At 36.4% G+C, this 18,598-nt stretch overlaps 3 protein-coding genes across 4 annotated transcripts; 2 read left to right on the top strand and 1 right to left on the bottom strand.

Annotated features, from left to right (window-relative positions):
- The first annotated feature begins 1,665 nt into the window (after positions 1 to 1,665).
- On the top strand, positions 1,666 to 2,551 carry LOC109237431. Its single transcript, XM_019403738.1, has 2 exons — positions 1,666 to 1,855; positions 2,024 to 2,551. Exons 1-2 carry the CDS (start codon positions 1,731 to 1,733, stop codon positions 2,211 to 2,213), a joined length of 315 nt encoding a protein of 104 aa, XP_019259283.1. The 5' UTR covers positions 1,666 to 1,730; the 3' UTR covers positions 2,214 to 2,551.
- Positions 2,552 to 9,098: 6,547 nt separating this feature from the next.
- LOC109237435 (60S ribosomal protein L37a) lies at positions 9,099 to 12,028 on the top strand. Its single transcript, XM_019403742.1, has 5 exons — positions 9,099 to 9,203; positions 11,132 to 11,171; positions 11,328 to 11,416; positions 11,510 to 11,592; positions 11,675 to 12,028. The coding sequence occupies exons 1-5, from the start codon at positions 9,201 to 9,203 to the stop codon at positions 11,736 to 11,738; spliced, it is 279 nt and encodes a 92-aa protein (XP_019259287.1). The 5' UTR covers positions 9,099 to 9,200; the 3' UTR covers positions 11,739 to 12,028.
- Positions 12,029 to 12,149: 121 nt separating this feature from the next.
- Positions 12,150 to 18,325, bottom strand: LOC109237433. 2 transcript variants are annotated; one of them, XM_019403740.1, is made up of 3 exons: positions 16,897 to 18,318; positions 13,097 to 13,358; positions 12,150 to 12,881 (listed from the first exon to the last, which is right to left on the bottom strand). In XM_019403740.1, exons 1-3 carry the CDS (start codon positions 18,000 to 18,002, stop codon positions 12,705 to 12,707), a joined length of 1,545 nt encoding a protein of 514 aa, XP_019259285.1. In that variant the 5' UTR covers positions 18,003 to 18,318; the 3' UTR covers positions 12,150 to 12,704. The 2 variants fall into 2 exon arrangements, with proteins under 2 accessions (XP_019259285.1, XP_019259286.1); XM_019403741.1 differs by lacking the exons at positions 12,150 to 12,881; positions 13,097 to 13,358 and adding an exon at positions 15,454 to 16,711 and having other exon boundaries at positions 16,897 to 18,325.
- Between the last annotated feature and the right edge of the window lie 273 nt (positions 18,326 to 18,598).

An 18,598-nucleotide genomic window follows, 5' to 3' on the forward strand; every position in this document is an offset into this window, starting at 1 on the left:
GGCACACCGGCTCCTACATTGTTATTTTTCCCATGAAATTCAAGACCATCATCGCCGTGTGTGGGTGCGTTTTGTGAGTTTGACATGTTTTAACCTGAGAACAAAAATTCTTGACAATAACAAGTGTGAAAATAACGTGTGTTATCAGGATCAATACTGAAATATCACTATTATCTTTAGCCCCACGGTGGGCGCCAAACTGTTTACCTCGAAATACGAGTAACAATTAAACTTGTTTGTGATTTTAATGATTCGTGATTTAATTCAATACTAATTAATAACCAAAAAATCAAACGTATGACTTAAAGAAGTAAGTTGAATCAAACCAGTGCTTAAGCAAGTCTTAACCTCGAGCTATGATGGCCTCGAGGTAAGTCAACAAAAACAGTAAAGTAAAGACAATAAAGTTAAGAAACAATCTCATGAGTAATGAGCAAGAAAGTAAGAGAGTATATTCTTTTGCCAATAATTGATGATGCGTTACAAGTTATTGGTGTTCCCTTTATATATTAGGGGAACCCTAAGTAGGCGTTTGGACATAAGAATCGTAAAATTCCAAAAAATGGTGAAAATTTTTTTCTAGCGAAAATGGTATTTGAAATTTAGAGTTGTATTTGGACATAAAATTCAGTTTGGGTTGTTTTTGAAGTTTTGTGAGTGATTTGAGTGAAAATTTTCAAAAATAGCTATTTGGAGTTTTTCAAATTTTCGAAAATTTCCAAAATGCATTTTCAAGTGAAAATTGGAAATTTTATGAACAAACGGTGATTTCGAAAAAAAGTGAAATTTTTTTGAAACAAAGAAATTTTTTTATGTCCAAACGGGCTCTAAATAAGGTACATTTTCATTTTCAGTAAGGAATCTTATTGGGACAGCTGTCTAACCGCCTAGTATAAATCCGTACTACCTCGTACAAATCTATTCCGAAATTTACGCCGTGATCTTAGGGCCCTCCCGAGAATCTCGCTCTTTCTGTTATAAAACCATAAAAGTATTATCTCGAGGTTGACCATACTCGGCTGCGATGTTCCTCGAGCACTTAGATCTTCGAGTCTCGTATTCAGCCTTCGAGCTCGAGCTCGGTCCATATTGATCTTGTTCTTGATGCAACCCCTCGAACTTACAAAATCGGAAACACATGACTTTGATCATATATTCTCTAAAACATAAGGGAGCAAAATGCTAAAGAAGTTTGTGCAATAAAAACAATTCTAAAAAGTACATTTACTTATGATAGTTAAGTTGGCCAATAGACGCAATGTACTATAGCCATTAGATTCCACCCTTGAATCCTCGAGAAACAGCCACTTGTTTTATCGCATACCACCTGCTGTATTATATATATACTCCTCAGTCGCTAATTTACAATAATTGAGGCTTTTATATAGTTTTTCTAGAGGTCTAAATAACATTAAATATAAGGGCGGTCTCTACTCAACCAATCAAATAAAGACATGAAGTTGACAAAGTATTATTCTGGAATCTGGACACTAGTAAATTTCTGATTTGTGGTCTAAATAATGTATTGATATTTGCGTGTCTATAAATCATCTCATTAAAATTAAATAGTTTCCAATATTTTTATTTGAAGCGGAGGGAGCGTAATATATTTTTATTCTGTATATAACTTATGAGTTTATTTTGATTAAATAATGGTCCATCCATCTATATATAAGAAGCTCCACCACTTGCTTGCATTCCTCCCCCACTCTCCAATTCTTTACAAAACAATGAAGAAGTCATCTGCAGTATATTACAGTGGATGTGAAGAACACGAATATCAACCCCATTTCCTTGATGCTTGCTTTCTTTGCCGGAGACCCTTGGCTCACAACACTGACATCTTTATGTACAGGTTAGATTCATATAATCATCATCTTACCTTATCTCTTTTTCTGTTTAGATCCCTTTTCTTTTGGGACATGGGATGGTCATTCTATTTTAACCAATATAACAAAATTACATTAAAGCAACTGACTCTTTACCCACTTAATTAAATAATTTAAATTTATTTTGACTGCAGAGGGAACACACCATTTTGTAGCCAAGAATGCAGGCAAGAGCAAATGGAGATGGATGAAGCCAATGAGAGAAAATGGAAGCTTTCTTCTAAGAAATCCTCAAAAAATACACACAGAACTAAAACTGAAATCCCCGCCAAGGAAACTGACACAAATAAAGCTGTACGGACTGGCACAGTTGCTGTTTCCTGAATCTTTCAATACTCTATATTCTTATATATGGACATGAATTATTATGAGGCTACAACTCAAACAAAATTAAAAAGGAAAAAAGACTGCTGCTGCAAGTCATTTGAAAATGATTTCGACTACAAAATCATCTGTAAATTAAAGACATGATGGGAATCAAGAAATCAATTTTGAATCCTTACTTTTTTATTTTTCTAATTTTTCCTTTCGTTAAATCTTGTGGAATATGTCTGTAAAATGGGCATCCATATTTGGGATGGTTTGAAATGTCTTATCTCCTATCTTCACAATCCTTGCTTTCATATTATAAGCTAATCCGAGATTCCGAGGTCGTGAAATTATGAAATATGGTTCATTTAGTTCTTTCTAGTATTATGCATCCAGCCGGTGATGTGGTCCATGATGTTTTTTTTTTTTCTTGGGTGGCAAATATCATGAGTTATATATGTTGATCCATAAAATAAAGTATTTTAACATGTAAAATTAATCCAGTCTAGAGCTCCATTTAAAGTTGTTTCCAATATTAGGTGTGGTCCATGATGAGCTGTTTTTGAAAATCATGAGTTAGGAGGTTGATACACAAACTAATTAACGATAAAAGTGATGTAAAACGGTGGAAAAATACTAACTTTATCGTTGGTCTTCCAATCTAATCAAGTTAAACTTGATGCAATTTGTTTATATGATCCATAGTGTATTATGGAATGAAGCATTTATTTTAAAAGATTTTAATAAGTACTAGGAGTAGTATATATTGGTAACATAATAGATATAATCAAGATGTTCTTTGAGTGTTTTGTGCAAATCGCAGCAAGTTTTTTAAAAAGACGAATTTTAAGTTGTCACGTTTCTCTTTTCCAAAATTAATTTGACATCTTCAAAGCAAAATTAAATTAAATTGATTTAATATTTTAAAAATTAAAATTAAAATATTTAAAAACTATATAAAAAATACTACAAGTTATAATTCTTTTCATGTCTATATAATAAAAAATATTTATCAAAATTCACATAACTTAAATCTCGAGACGCGAAACAAATGCTTTGGGACAAAAGAATGCGTACTTGGCTATAAAGTGCGCGTTATTTGCTTATCTCATTACTTATTACTATATACAATTGAAATCAAACCTCTGCCCCACCCCTAAACCTCACAAACCTCAAAACTCACACCCTTCTTTCGAAAGCAAACAAAAGAAATTTTAGAAGACGGGGAATTGAACCAAAGAAAGTTCTTGTGTTCCATGTCCAGGTTCATTGTACCATACATTTCATTTTATTTAAAAATGTTAGGGTTGTAGGAGGTAATCTGCAGCTGACTCTTAGAAGAAAAAGAAAAAAAAAAGACAATTCCTTCATCAATTACAAATGTTCTTGATTAACTATTACTAGGTGGTATGAGTCACTCGTCTATTTTGTATAGAGACTTGCACGTGTTTCGTTAATAGTTCCTCTCCCGGACAAGATAAATTGAGCCCCACATCTTATTACTCTATGTGTTCTCTTGAATGAGGTTGGGCTAAGCCACTTTAGAGATAGGGGCGACATTTTTGTAATAGTAATTGTTAATGAGCTAGGGATGGCAACTAAAAAAACTAGGGCGATTGACCGCAATAGATTGAGTTGCTTTCATTTTAATTTGTTATGGAAAGTGAAAGCCATTACCTAATACCTAAACCCAGCTCTCATCTGGCATTTAATTTTTGACATATAAAATGTAACCCGTTCAATTTGTCTTAATCTCAATTAAACGAAATGGCTGATAACTTGTTGCTTATATCAATCCAACTTTCACACTATTCGGCGATGTCTGTCGTTTATTCCTTCAATCATTTTAATCCACTTATACTTAAAACAAGCACATATTGACATCTTATGAGTGTTGATTTTAACTCGTGTAACATGTTCAAATTTAAGTGGAGCGCATTGAGTTATAACATTTTAGTCCACTACTTGAATTTATGGACCTGAATTAGGGTTGTTGTAACGATCCGATGAGCATTTGCATTTTGTTCTGTGGTTTGAGGTTTTGAGTAACTTCATATGATGTATTACGACTTGCATGCATGGTTGGTTTTGAATATTTGAAAGTTTGGGATTGATTCATAAGAGTAATTCTCAATCTAGAAGCTTTATATTGGAAGGGTTGACAAAGGTTGGACTTGTGAGTAACACGCCTCGGATTCGTGTTTTGATGGTTCCAATAGGTTTGTATGGTGATTTTAGACCTAGGTGTATGTCTGAATTTGTATTAGGAGGTTCCTATGATGATTTAGCTCTTTTTGTCGGAAGTTGGCAATTAAAAGGTTTAGAAAGTTCACAAGTTTGACCGAAAGTTGACTTTGATGGTATCAGGTTTGGATTGGAGTTTCGGAACTTGGAATAGGTTCCTTTCGTTATTTGGGACTTGTGTGCAAAGTTTGGATTTATTCCATATAGGTTAGGCTTGAATTGGATGCTTGGATTGAAGTTTGAAGTTTATGAACTTAAGAAATTGATCTTGATCTATGATTCGTGATTTTGATATTATTTTGTATGATTTGAGGCATCGAGTAGGTCCGTGTTAACATTTTGAAAATTGTTGGCATGTTTGGACGGGGTCCCGAGAGATTCGGGAGAGTTTCAGATTTGTTTCAAATTGTTTTTGCCAAGTTGAGCTATGCTGGTTCTGGTTTTCTCGCATTTGCAATGAGGAGGTCGCAAATGCGACTATCGCATTTGCGAGTGCGTGGTCGCAATTGCGACTGATGGCTGCTGTGAAGGGACTTTGCATTTGCGAGAATTTCATCGCCTTCACTTAATTTTGATTTTACACAAATTTTTACACTAAAATCATGAATTTTTCACTATGTTTTAAAAAATAAGGTTTGAGAGTCGATTTGGACTTGGTTTTGAGATCTAATTATATATTTAGACTCGTGGGATTATGGGCCATCGGGATTTGGGCTCAGTTTCAGATTTAGACCATGTGGGGCCGGGTTGTCTTTTTATTAACTTTTGGAATTATGTCAAAGATTGAATCTTTATTGATTGGGGATATTTTCTTTAGCATTGTTTGACTTCCTTACATGATATTTGACTAGCTTTTGATCGTTTTGAGGAGTTTTTCTAAGAAAGGCGGTATTAAATTCTGGAATTGATTCTGAAATAAAGTAAGTGTCTTGCCTAGCTTTGTTGAGGAAATTTTTCCTAATAAAATGATATTGTTTGCTACATGTGGGGGTGATGCATATGCGAGGTGACGAGCGTATATGCATGTGTCAGGGTTATCCATGCTCGGGGTAGATTATATGATTCTTTATGCCTTGTTGAACTTTGTGATTTTCTTGACTTATGTTACACTTGATTTCTACAATAATATGAGTACAAATACAATGCTAGAGATCATACTTTAGCTTATTACAACTTAATTAAACAGGATGGACTTTTTGTGAGATTGTCGATGTGCTAAAATCGCACGTAGCAATACCTATATCATGAACACATATTTATGTACGTTATTTCTTAAGATACTTAGATTCCAAATGTTTGAGCCTAGTTGAGATACTTGAACATTGGAGGTTCTTGAAGTTTATTGGTGCAAAAGCTGTGATTATCTTTAATCACTCTTCTTGACATTATCTATGCTTCCTACCTTGCTTGGTGTTGATGTATAAATACTTGGTGAGGAAGAGTGAATTGCGCGAAGGGTGTTTGCGTGCTTGTGAAGAAGAGTGATTTATGCACGAAGGGTGATTTTATGCTTGAGGGAAAAGAGTTATTTACGTAAGAAGGGTATTTTTGTGCCTCTTGACATTATTATTTAAGCACGAAGAGTGTTTTTGTGCTTATTGATATCATTAATAAATCATGAAGGGGGTTTCCGTGCTTTTGGCATTATTATTTAAGCACGAAGGGTGTTTTCGTACTTCTTAATATTATTATTATTATTGCACGAAAGGTATTTTCATGCTTAGTGAGGAAGAGCGATATAATAATGGAACGAATAGTGTTTCCGTGCAGGCATTATGAGATTAAGAAATAACAAGGCAAGAAAAACAAGGCAAGAAAAATAATAATAGAGAATGCAAAAAAAAGACTTGAATCAGAACCAAAATAGAAGGACAAACAAAGTAAAAAAGAAACGGCATGTTAGATTTTAAACCATCCAAACAGGACTTGCTACAAAAGGGTGATATGATCATTAAAGGTGTTACGTAAATACAAGTTTAATAGTGATTAAATTATAAAATAATTAGTATATATAAAATCTTAAATATTAGGACTTTCAATAAAGTTTTATTAAGGAAAAATTCATTAGCAAAATTTTTAGTTGAATGATCTACAAATTGATTTACTTTAACGTTTAAATTGGGGAATATTTTCTTTCGAAATACTTGAAGTAGTAAAGTTTAAGAATATAAAACATATAATTGACGACTAAGGTTTTAAATGTCACGACTCAAAATTCACTATAGGCCGTGAGGGCGCCTAACTTCACTTGCTAGGCAAGCCAATCCATTAAACACTTAGAAAATCGGATTATAAGAGTTGAATTCGATTCTATAAGTATTTTAGTATGTTAGGTTGCCTAGCAAGTGGAGTTAGGCGTCCCCACGACCTATGGCGAATTTTTGATTGCGATATTAAGTGAGTAATTATGGACTCCAACTCTAAGAATATCAAATAGTTCCATAAGAAAGGAAATTAAGAAGGCAAAATTATTCTTGTATGATTTTTTAAAATACAACGGACAAAGAACGAGTTTTTGGTCAATATTGTCCCTTATCTTTAAGGGTAGGTCTATTTTGGTCCCTCAAAAATAACCTTGAGCATCTTTAGTCGCTTAAGTATGCTAAAGTGGAGCACCTTTAGTCTCACTGACACAATATGTTCAAAAACTAACGGTGTTACCCAACTCTGATTCATGAAGCAAATCTTCTGCTCTGAAGCAAAACGTTTCATCTCCTTTTATAGGATACACAAATTATCACTTTAATTCCTCATTTTAGATAATGTCTTCTAAAATTTTGACCTTAACAATATCTCCTTCTATGCCAGTTTTTAATGAGAAAATGACACTGTATAGCTGCTGTAAAAATAATAGCCGAAAAAGGTATAGAATTTGTATGTGTGTGTGTGTGTGTATATATATATATAATACAAATTTTATATACTTTTTTCGCTACCAAATGTAAATAATTTCTGGCAAGGGATAAAAGTGATAATACAACCTAGTTATTCGTTTGCTTCAATAATATGCCTAGAAGTGATCCTGGCAGCTCTATTTTTTTTTTTCAAATTTTAACTTTTCTTTTTGAAAAATTCAGCCGGGATTTTTAAATGCATATATATACAAAAAATATACAAATTTTATATATTTTTCGGTTATTATTTTTATAGGGGCTATACAATGTCATTTTCTCATTGAAAACTGACACATAAGGGGATATTTTCAAGGTTAAAATTTTAGAAGACATTATCTAAAAATAAGGAATTAAAGTGATAATTTGCGTTAGCCAATAAAAGGAGAGGAAACATTTTGCTTCAGAGCAGAAGATTTGCTTCATGAATCAGAGTTGGGTAACACCTTAGTTTTTGAACATATTGTGTCAGTGAGATTAAAGGTGCTCCATTTTAGCATACTTAAGGGACTAAATATGCTCAATGTTATATTTGAGGGACCAAAATAGACCTACCCTCAATGATAAGAGACAATATTGGCCAAAAACTCGACAAAGAACACAAAAGTTACACAAAGTTTTTTCGTGTGATTTTCTTTTTGGAAAAGACTAAACTTACCTGAGAAAGAATTGTCATAAAGACCTTAAAAAACTTGAATTGGTCATGTGACCTCCTATTTTCATTCTTGTCACGATCCAAAATTCATTTAGTCATGATGGCACCTAACCCAACCCGCTAGGTAAGTTCGAATTCGTTAGGCTAGCTCACTTAATTGGGCTACAAATGATGAAACCATTTCATTAGGCTCAAGATATCATCTTCCTACAGGCCCAATTTGGTGCCACACGTGAAATGACGTGGCACGCCAAGTCAAACGGAAGAACCAATAGGATCATGCCACGTGTCAAAATGACAAGGCATGCCAAGTAACATTAAAAGGCCAATGAAACTGCGCCACGTGTAAGTGACATGTTATGGCCAATCAAATGCGGCATTGCCACACTTCAATTTGATTGGTCGGAAAGAGTATGTTCCTATCATAACTCTTTCCTCCCACAACTATAAATAGGGGTCTTTATAACTTAGAAAAGACAACAAAAATTATAACAAGAAGCAAGAGAGAGCTCGTGGATTAAACGCCGCAATTCCTCCACGAGTTTCAAGCTTCAAGTAATTAAGTTCAAGTTCAAGAAATTTCAAATTAAAGAAATCGAGTTCAAACTCAAGAACGAAGAACAAATCAAGATTCAAGGAGTACGAGTTCAAATCAAAGTTCGTGCTAGTTGAATTCAAGATCATCATTTGTCGCAATAAATATAGATTCAAGATCAAACTCAAAGGCCCATGAATTTATTTATTATTGAAAAGAAGAAGCAGAGAAATCATAGAAATATAACACTCATATTACTTAAAATTAAATACTATGATTGCTTCAATATTTTTCGGGCTCAATTATTTTCTTGACGCAAATTTTAGTAATAGCGTGAGGTAGCCACATTTTAGCTATGTAATTGAAAAAATAATCACTTTCCTTTAGTTTTCAATTCCCTAGGTGAAAAGCCATTGATAATATCCTAAAATTTTATCGGCGTGACTAATTTTCAATTACGAGTATTGAAAAGTGGCAGGGTGAATTTTATCCAACAAACTGGCCAATAAGGAATAAATGGGCCTGAATATGGCACTGGGCTTTAGGGCAAAATCACACTCGAGTTTGGGCTGCCTATACAAACGCCTAACAAGGATTTAACAGATTCTTTCGTATCGGATTCTAGGGTTTGGTTCCACTGCTGCGTCTCTCTCAGGGTACTTCTGTAACTCGTCAAAATGGTAATCTCTCTTTTACTCTTCTACAAGCACATTCAGACTTAGTAATTTTTTAGAAATACTCGTCAAAATCATTATTAATCACGAAACATCCAAATTCGTTCGCTTTACTGTTATGATTTTGTGAACCACTCATATTTTACTAAGAATTTCAGAACTTCGAAGTTTGAACTGGTTGAAGGTGCAATGGGCTTGTCATTTTAAATGATACTTCAGTGTCGCGATACAATCAGTATCAAAATTAGTCAAATTATGATGAATCTTTGAAGTAATGCCTTATTAGTTTGGGATCGATGCGTAATTGATTGACTGCTTGTGGAAATACTTCTTCCCTTCCAGTTATCTGACACACCTTTTTTTTAGCTCGTTTAGAAAAGATCACACTTTTAAGCTTTGAAACTATTGTTTACACTTCTTATTTTAACGTGATGCTTTTATAACCACACAAATATTATGACATGTTTACACCATAACTTTTAAAAGTTTTATAGCGACACAAATGTTATGATATGTTTTAGAGCACAAGTTTCAAAAGTATTCATTTCCTTTTTAAATTCCGTGTCAGTTCAAACTATGTCATTTAAATTAGAACAGAGGGAGTATCTTATTAGTTTGGGGTTGAGACGTAGTTGATTGACATTGATGTGATTGACTAATAAAGAGAAGTCAATTAGAAATGTGGCTGATCGTATGGAAACTGCTACGAGATATGGAAATTAGATGGTAAAAACTTACCCGTACTCGGTGTACATCGAAACTTATCAACTTACCACGAAGTAATCTAATAGAGTGATAATATGCATTAATTAACAATGATTTAGTAAAAGAAGTTTATATGCAAACACAGATCATGCGTCTATTGGTTTGGTATAAACACCGGGTAAGCGTAAGTTTCTACCAAGTTAACTTTGTTTGAGATGCTAACTGGGGTTTTTTCTTGATAGAAATATAGCTAGGATCCGGCTTGTTATGCATCTTGAATCGTTTCAATTTTTATACATATTTGGTCCTCATGCTAGTCCACCTGTTATCTATGTAATATGTGGGGGGACTCAGAATCATTTAGTGGAGGCTCAAGTTTAATTCCTTTATGGTGATTGGTTCCAACCTAAATTGCTCCGACATGGCAGTTTAGGTGCCGCACCTGTGTCGACACGACACTAGTATGGGTGTAGGTACGGGATCCGTACTGGATCTAGTCAAACAATTTTGGGTACTTTGACCACGACAGACGGAAAAATTTGGTAGGAGATACAATTTGATTCGCAAAATCAGAACCAAAACTAGTGTAAATTTGAAAAAAATAGCATATCTTGTCTAGGAAATCAATCCTTTACTTATCTACAACTTGATAATAAAAAAGAAATCCACACTTTACAAGCTATACGTAAGTATTCCACAAAATTTATCATAATTTCGAGATGTTTTTATATTTTTATTTTTTTGAATTATTTTTAGCTGGATCCCCCCACCCGTATCCGTGCTAGGATCCGTATCCCCGAATCTTAGAATTTACATCTCGAAAGATCCGACCTCTAGATCCGCACCCGTGTCCGAGCAACTTAGGTTCCAACATGTAATCAGGATTGTTGGAAAAAGATTGTGTACAGTTTACCACGACATTAGCTGTTATACCTTAAATTGCTTGTGTTCGAAAAAGGTTATGGGGAGGAGAGGCTTATAAATTATGGGCATGGCTCTGTATTTTGTTGTTGCGTGGGTGGAACAGTTTACTGATTTGGAAAGATTTGTCAAAGACTCAAACCGTCGTTATCACGTGTTGCTACTGTTTTTCCAGTAAATTTAATGTCTTAGCATGTAGTGTTCCAGTACATTGTTTTGGAGAGGCTGCTCTGATTTCTGCATTCTATTCTTTCCTTCACGTTTTAGTTTGATATACTTGTTAAACAACATTTTCCTGATATTTGTAGACCAAGAGAACCAAGAAGGCCGGTATTGTCGGGAAGTATGGTATGTCTCTCAAAAGCTATTGTACTTGTAGATTAGTCATTGTACTTGGGCCGAATTCCCTAAGAGTTTGCTGTAAAAACATAGTTTCCATATCTGCATGTAGATTAGTCATTCTACGTCTAATTCATGGCTTGGTATAACGTTGTGTTTTTTCAGGTACCCGTTATGGTGCTAGTTTGAGGAAGCAGATTAAGAAGATGGAGGTCAGTCAGCACAGCAAGTATTTCTGTGAGTTCTGTGGAAAGGTACAGCTTTGCTTATATGTTATTTGATAGTTTTCTAGACCATGTATTCATCATTGCATTGATAATAATGTTAATTAGATTCTGGCATTGTAGTATGCTGTGAAGAGGAAGGCTGTTGGTATTTGGGGTTGCAAAGATTGTGGCAAAGTCAAAGCAGGGGGTGCCTACACATTGAAGTACTTTTTATCTGAACCAATTGCTTCTATGTTTCTTGTGTTAAGCAGCTTTAAAGTACTAATGACTTCCCTTCTTTTGCAGCACTGCGAGCGCTGTGACTGTTAGGAGCACCATTCGAAGGCTTAGGGAGCAGACAGAGAGTTAGAGGCCCAGTTTAGTTCTTCTGGTATTTAATTTGGAGATACTTTCACTGTTTAATGCGAAACGTGAGCTTGAATTAAATGCTTCATCTTGCTAGTAGTGATCTGTATTTTGCCCTGATGTTTTAATTATCTAAAAAAATGTGCTGGTGTTCTGAAATATTTGATTTTTTGTTAACATTTGAACACTCTTCCTAGACTCAAATGTTCATATCTGGTTCCTTTCCAGAAGGTGAAATATTCTTGTTTAGGCCGTGCATGCAATCCATGCGTAGTGTCTTTTGTTTAATCTAAATTCTTATGGCCTTCAAGAAGATAATGTCCTCCTTGCACTGTCATTTCATTCCTTATTTTCTCGTTTGAAACATTTTCCTATAGTTCTACTTCGGACAAAAATCTCATTACCTTCATGATAATTCAGAACTTGGAAGTAGTTATTACATACTACATTCTCGAAACTGCCAAAAGATGTGTTAGAAAACAAAAAGTAATGTAGTTAAATCCTCACCCCACCCCAAGTGAATAGTAAGGATGATGAAACAGCTCCACAACTTTGGCCATAGACACAGACAATGATTTCTATATTCTTTTCGTTTTTCCATTTCATTGACATTTCCACAGATACACAAAATGCCGGCTGGGTTGAGATCATATCTGGACACCAGCACTCAGATTTTACTACTAGCTAAATATACAAAACAGCTGAATGAAAAAGGTAGCTAGCGGATAGCATCATCCATTTAAACCATTAACAAGACCATGATGCAGCAGCTTGACGATTTGCCCGACTTTAGACAAGATGAAACTCTAGCGGACTATACAACCAGCTTCCCCTTGTGGCGCTAGAAGTAATAACAAGAGAGTCATCATGAACTAAAAGGTGTGATTAAAAGGGTATTTTAAGGACGAATTCCCTTGCAGCTGTCTGTGAATGGAAATGGATGACGACTTGATGCTTAAACTGATAACAATCAGTTGAACATTGGAAGGTCATCACTGTTCCTCCGATGATGCATTTGCTTTTGCACAGCTTTCACCGCAGCTACTCTAGCTGCATTGGCTGCTCTGTTGGCTGCTGCAACTGCCCTGTTCGCTCTCTCATCAACCTTAGTCACATCGTAGGCCCTCTCTGCTGCTCGTCGTGCCTCCTGATGGAAAAGCAACCAGCGTTTGGTCAAATTAAACCTGCATTTTCCTTTTCCGAACCTAATCTTTTAGAGTGTCGGATTAAAGAATAAAATGACTAGGACAAGTAGTCCATCGAAAAACTTGAAAGACATCAGTATATAATCCTTATTATGGGTTGGCAAAGATTTGAGCAGCCAAGAAAACTAATGCTACTCTTTTTCTCTATCTAATTTACCTGTACAGCATTTAGTACTTTGGAATGGTAAACAGCAAGAGGAGATAGAGGATAGGAGGTATTATGTGTGCTTGGAATGTGGAGGACCCCATTTTGCCAATGACCAGACTGGGTTTCCCCATTCCTAAAAGTATACATCCCAAGCCCTTGCCTCCTTCCCTCATGCCAAGCTCCTTCATACTGATGCCCATTTGCAAAACAATATACTCCAAAACCATGCATCTTATCAGCAAAATATTCTCCAGCATAAGTATCTCCATTCCTTTTTTGAAAAGATAAAATCAAGTCAATGGCAGGAAAAAACAATAAAAAACATAGTATTACTCTACATTTAGTTTAAATGTCATTTCATCACTCTACCAGTTAACAGATCGTACTCTACTGCAGAATGAAGGGTTGTTCAGATAAAAACCATGCTTAAGTCTCAATTATTTGTTTTTTCAGCTTTATAGGTGATAAATATATGAAACAAAGCTTCAAGCGTCAGAGCCATTAGGACCAGTATTCTTTCGCCAACAATAAGCTGTTTTTAGAGCAGATTGCACCAACCCAGATACAGGCATATAGCCAGAGTCAATGACAAAATTATAAACCACCACTAAAATGGGGAAGAAGCTCTTCGAAATAATTATGATATTCAACTGACCACTTGATCCAAATATACCGCCTAAACACATGGATCTCTTACTCACATAATGGAATTAATTGTCAAGCAATGTGGACGCGGACGTTTCTGTGGTATAAGTTTCCCAATGTACTATAGGTATTTCTTTTTCATGGTGCTTTTCAGGTGCTATGAGAAATCTGGAAATGTGCCTTCACTCACTCACACACACCCTACAAAAACTGGAATTTACCAGTGTCGCTTTTCCTATAAAGTGGCACAATATACCTCCTAGGAGTTATAACTAATTTAGCAATTGAAACTACATAAATAAATGAAGTTGCTGGGGCAAACAAATTCAGAAAGGAACTTCACGAAATCTTTTTATAAAAAAGAAACGCAAAAACAATTGCTATTCCTTGAAATGGCCACGCTCTTTCTGTCTTTGACTTATAAATTTATAATTAGTTGATTATGTATCTTCTAGAACCATACATGCAGTACTCTGAGATGATCATTTAAAGGTTGTTCCCTTTCAATTATATCAAAATAATCATTTAACTATTCTCCTGGTTAGTTTAACAAACCACATTCTTTTTGTTAGATCAGAAAAGAACAACCATGCAAATAGAAATTTTTATACAGTGACATCCAGTAAGAAAAAGTTACCCTTCATTCCATTGCGACATAAAGCAACAAGCTTAGCGAACGTTCTCGACATCCTTTAATACACATAATCATTAATAAACATTTCAAGGTCACATGATCTGCTTTACATAAGATATGATCCACAAAACAGCAATAACTAAAATCAACTTTACTACTTGAGATGATGTAGGTATATCTAAGGTGTTTAAACTGTGTGCAACAACAACAAGAACAACAAACCCACTATATTCTCACAAGTGGGGTCTGGGGACACCTTACCCCTACCTAGTGAAGATAGAGAGACTGTTCTAATAGACCCCGGCTTAGAAAGAGTAAGAAGAAGAAGAGGAGGAAGAAGACGAGGGGGGAAGAAGAAGAAGAAGAAAGAGAAGGAAAAAAGAAAGGGTACTAAAACATGGGAAGAAAAAGAAAAGGGAAAAAGGGAATTAGTACTACTAAACACTAACAACAGAAAATACGATAACATAAGCAAACTAAAACACATGACGAAGTAACGATCTACTTAAGCATAAGCAGGAACCTAAGTGCTACTAAAGTAACTGGTATGAGAAGGAGAAACTTACAACTACCTACTACCCTTTTACCCGAATCCTCAACCTCCATACCTTCCTTTCAAGGGTCATGTCCTCAGTGAGCTGAAGCTGCGCCATATTATGTCTAATCAACTCTCCCAATACTTCCTTGGCCTACCTCGACCTCTTCTCAAACCCGCCATGGTCAGCCTCTCACATCTCCTAACATAAGCATCAATGCTTCTTCTCTTTACGTGTTCGAACCATCTCAGCCTCGACTCCCGCTTCTTGTCCTCCACGGAGGCCAGTCCCACTTTGTCCCGAATAGTTTCATTCTAATCTTATCTCTCTTGGTATACCCACTCATCCATCTCAACATCCTCATTTCTGCTACTTTCATCTTCTCCACATGTGAGTTCTTAACTGGCCAACACTCCGCCCCATATAGCATAGTTGGTCCGACCACCACTTTGTAAAATTTACCTTTAAGTCTTGGCGGCACATTCCTATCACATAAGACGCCGGGCGCAAGCCTCCATTTCATCCATCCCACTCCAATACGATGTGCGACATCCTCGTCAATCTCCCTGTTACCTTGGATAATAGACCCGAGATACTTGAAACTACCTTTCTTGGGGATAACTTGAGTATCAAGCTTTACATCCACGTGTGACTCATGAGCACCGTCACCGAATTTGCACTCTAAGTATTCTGTCTTAGTCCTGCTCAACTTGAAACCTTTAGACTCCAAGGTCTGCCTCCAAACCTCCAACCTTGTGTTGACCCCGCTTCGCGTCTCGTCGATCAACACTATATCATTGGCAAATAGCATGCACCATGGCACTTCTCCCTGTATGTGCCACGTCAGCACATCCATTGTCAAGGCAAATAAAAACGGGCTAAGAGTCGATCCTTGGTGCAGCCCCATCACAACTGGAAAGTGCTCCGAATCCCCTCCCACAGTCCTCACCCGAGTTTTGGCACCATCGTACATAATCCTTAATCACCCTAGTGTACGCTACCGAAACACCGCTAACCTCCAGACACCTCCATAAAACTTCCCTCGGCACTCAATCGTACGCTTTTCAAGGTCGATAAACACCATGTGCAAGTCCTTTTTTCTTTCCCTATATTGCTCCACTAATCTCCACACCAAATGAATAGCTTCCGTAGTCGAGCACTTGGCATGAATCCGAACTGGTTCTCGGAAATAGACGCACTCATGATCCTGACTTCCACCACCCTCTCCCAAATTTTCATAATGTGGCTCAACAGCTTTATACCCCTATAATTGTTGCAATTTTGGATATCACCTTTGTTCTTGTATAACGGAACCATCGTACTCCACATCCGTTACTCAGGGATCCTTTTTGTGTCTTAAAAATGACATTAAACAACCCATTGAGCCACTCCAAGCCTGCTCGACCTGCGTTCTTCCAAAACTCCACTGGGATTTCGTTTGGCCCCATCGCTCTGCCCCTACACATCTTGCGAATGGCCCCTTCCAGCTCATCCACCTTAATACGCCTACAAAATCCAAAATCTCGCCAACTCTCAGAGTGCTCCAATTCACCCAGCACAATACTTCTGTCCCCCTCCTCGTTCAACAGTCTATGGAAGTACGTCTACCATCTGCGTCTAATATGTGCCTTGTCCATCAAAACTTTGCCGTCCTCGTCTTTAATACACTTCACGTGGTCCAAGTCACGGGCCTTCCTCTCCCTCACCTTGGCCAATCGGTACAACTTCTTGTCTCCGCCTTTGCTCCCGAGTTCCTCGTATAGATGCCCACACGCCAAAAATGCACCACATTTCCCTATAGGCAAACAGCTAGATAAAATGCCATGATCAATAAACTATGCAATAACACATATGGACATTGTGAAATATCTCATACCCAATAAGATTTAACAGGATTACTTCAATTTGCTGACGAAAAGACGCCACCAAATTCAACCAAGGAAAAATTAACACACGAAAATATAAAACCGAAAACATCAATGACAACAAATTACCTGAAGTGGTAATGTCCAAGGCCATGCTTAACTCCCCACTTGAATTCACCAACATACCTGCTCCCATCCTCACAAGTATGAACTCCACACCCATGACTTTGTCCATTAGACCATTCCCCAGCATATACATCACCTGTATAAAACCTATAAACCCCAAATCCATGCCTAAGTCCTTGCCTATATTGTCCCCTATATCTGCTCCCCCTTGCCCATGTTTCAACCCCATAACCATCATACTTCCCATCAACCCAATCCCCTTCATATCTCCCACTCATGTAGTAGTAATAAACTCCACTTCCACTACACTTCCCTTTATGAAACTCCCCCTCAAACACATCTCCGTTACTGTATGCCTGCACATAACAACCTGAAGTATTTACCTTTTTATCAATTCTTGGCCTTGACCCTATTGACCAAAACACTGGTAAAGCATTCTTGGACACTTGTTTTGATGAAAAAACCTTAATTGGAAGCAAAGACTTAGCCAAGAATAAACGAATCGAGGGGAATCTTGGAAGTGCTAAATTCAGTGTAAACAAAAGGGCTGCTGAAAAAGCAAAAGAAGAAAGAAAATCCAAAAAGAAAGAAGTTTTTGGACGTGAAACCAAGAAATAGAAGAACAGAAGAGAAAAAAAGAGTATGAGCCGAATATGGCAGGGGTAGAAATGGAAATTGCTCAAGTTTCTACATGGGTGTTGACCCTTTACAGAGGAAAATTGATATTTGTGAAGAGAATTGGATAAAGTTGGAGTCTTTATGAGAGATTTTGAAGGGTTGTTTGATGAAACTCCCAAAAGGGGTCTTTTATGTGGGGTGGTTTTGGTGGTAGGGGTGGTGGTGGGGGTAGGGGAAATTGCGTCATTATTATCATTATCAATGAAAATTTGAATAGCAGTATGATCCTGATATCCAGGTGAAGAAGAAGGTGACACAGAAGATGAGAAAATCAAATGTTGGGGACCAGAGTTGAAATTATGGGAATTTGAAGGGTGTTTCGGATGAAGAGAAGATGAAGAAGAAACAAGGGGCGCTGTAGGATTGAAATCGGAAGAGATGCAGCAAATGCTTTCTTTTCCAATTTGCACTTCAGATGTCTTCTGATGCATTACCTATAAATAACACCAACAAAAAAAACAGGAGAAGAATCTTTATTATCTACAAACTTTACTCTCCAAATTCACCAAAAATTCTTCCTTTTTCTCGTTTGAAATTATGTTTCCAAAAATGGGTTGATTCTTTCTTGAAAAAAATTTCTTCCCTAAAGGCTAAAGGTAATATTCTTCAATAAAAAAATAATATAGAATTGTGTGTATAGATATAATATATGTTGGAAGTGAAATTATGTGTGTTATGGAAAAGAAAGAGGAGATAGTAATGGGAGGAGAAAGTTTTTGAGTTTAAAAAGGTAAGGGGTACTGGGGTGGGGTGGGGTAGAGCGGGGGTGGGGTGAAGGAGATTTCTGAATTCTGCGTGTGGAGAAAAATCAGTTTAAAACCATAGGCGGACGGGTTCTTGTGACAAAAGCTTATCAAGAGGTAAAAGTGTAGAAACTAATAGAAATAATTACAAGAAAATACACATGACTTCACGCCGTAACAAAAAATGGTCCAGTTTTACCCCACCTGGCCCACGTTATACATATTTTGAAAACTGAAATGGTATTTTAAATTCTTAAGCATTATGACCTTTCCATATCTATGTA

The sequence above is a fragment of the Nicotiana attenuata genome, unplaced genomic scaffold (genome assembly GCF_001879085.1).
Source record: "Nicotiana attenuata strain UT unplaced genomic scaffold, NIATTr2, whole genome shotgun sequence".
NCBI lineage: Eukaryota > Viridiplantae > Streptophyta > Magnoliopsida > Solanales > Solanaceae > Nicotiana > Nicotiana attenuata.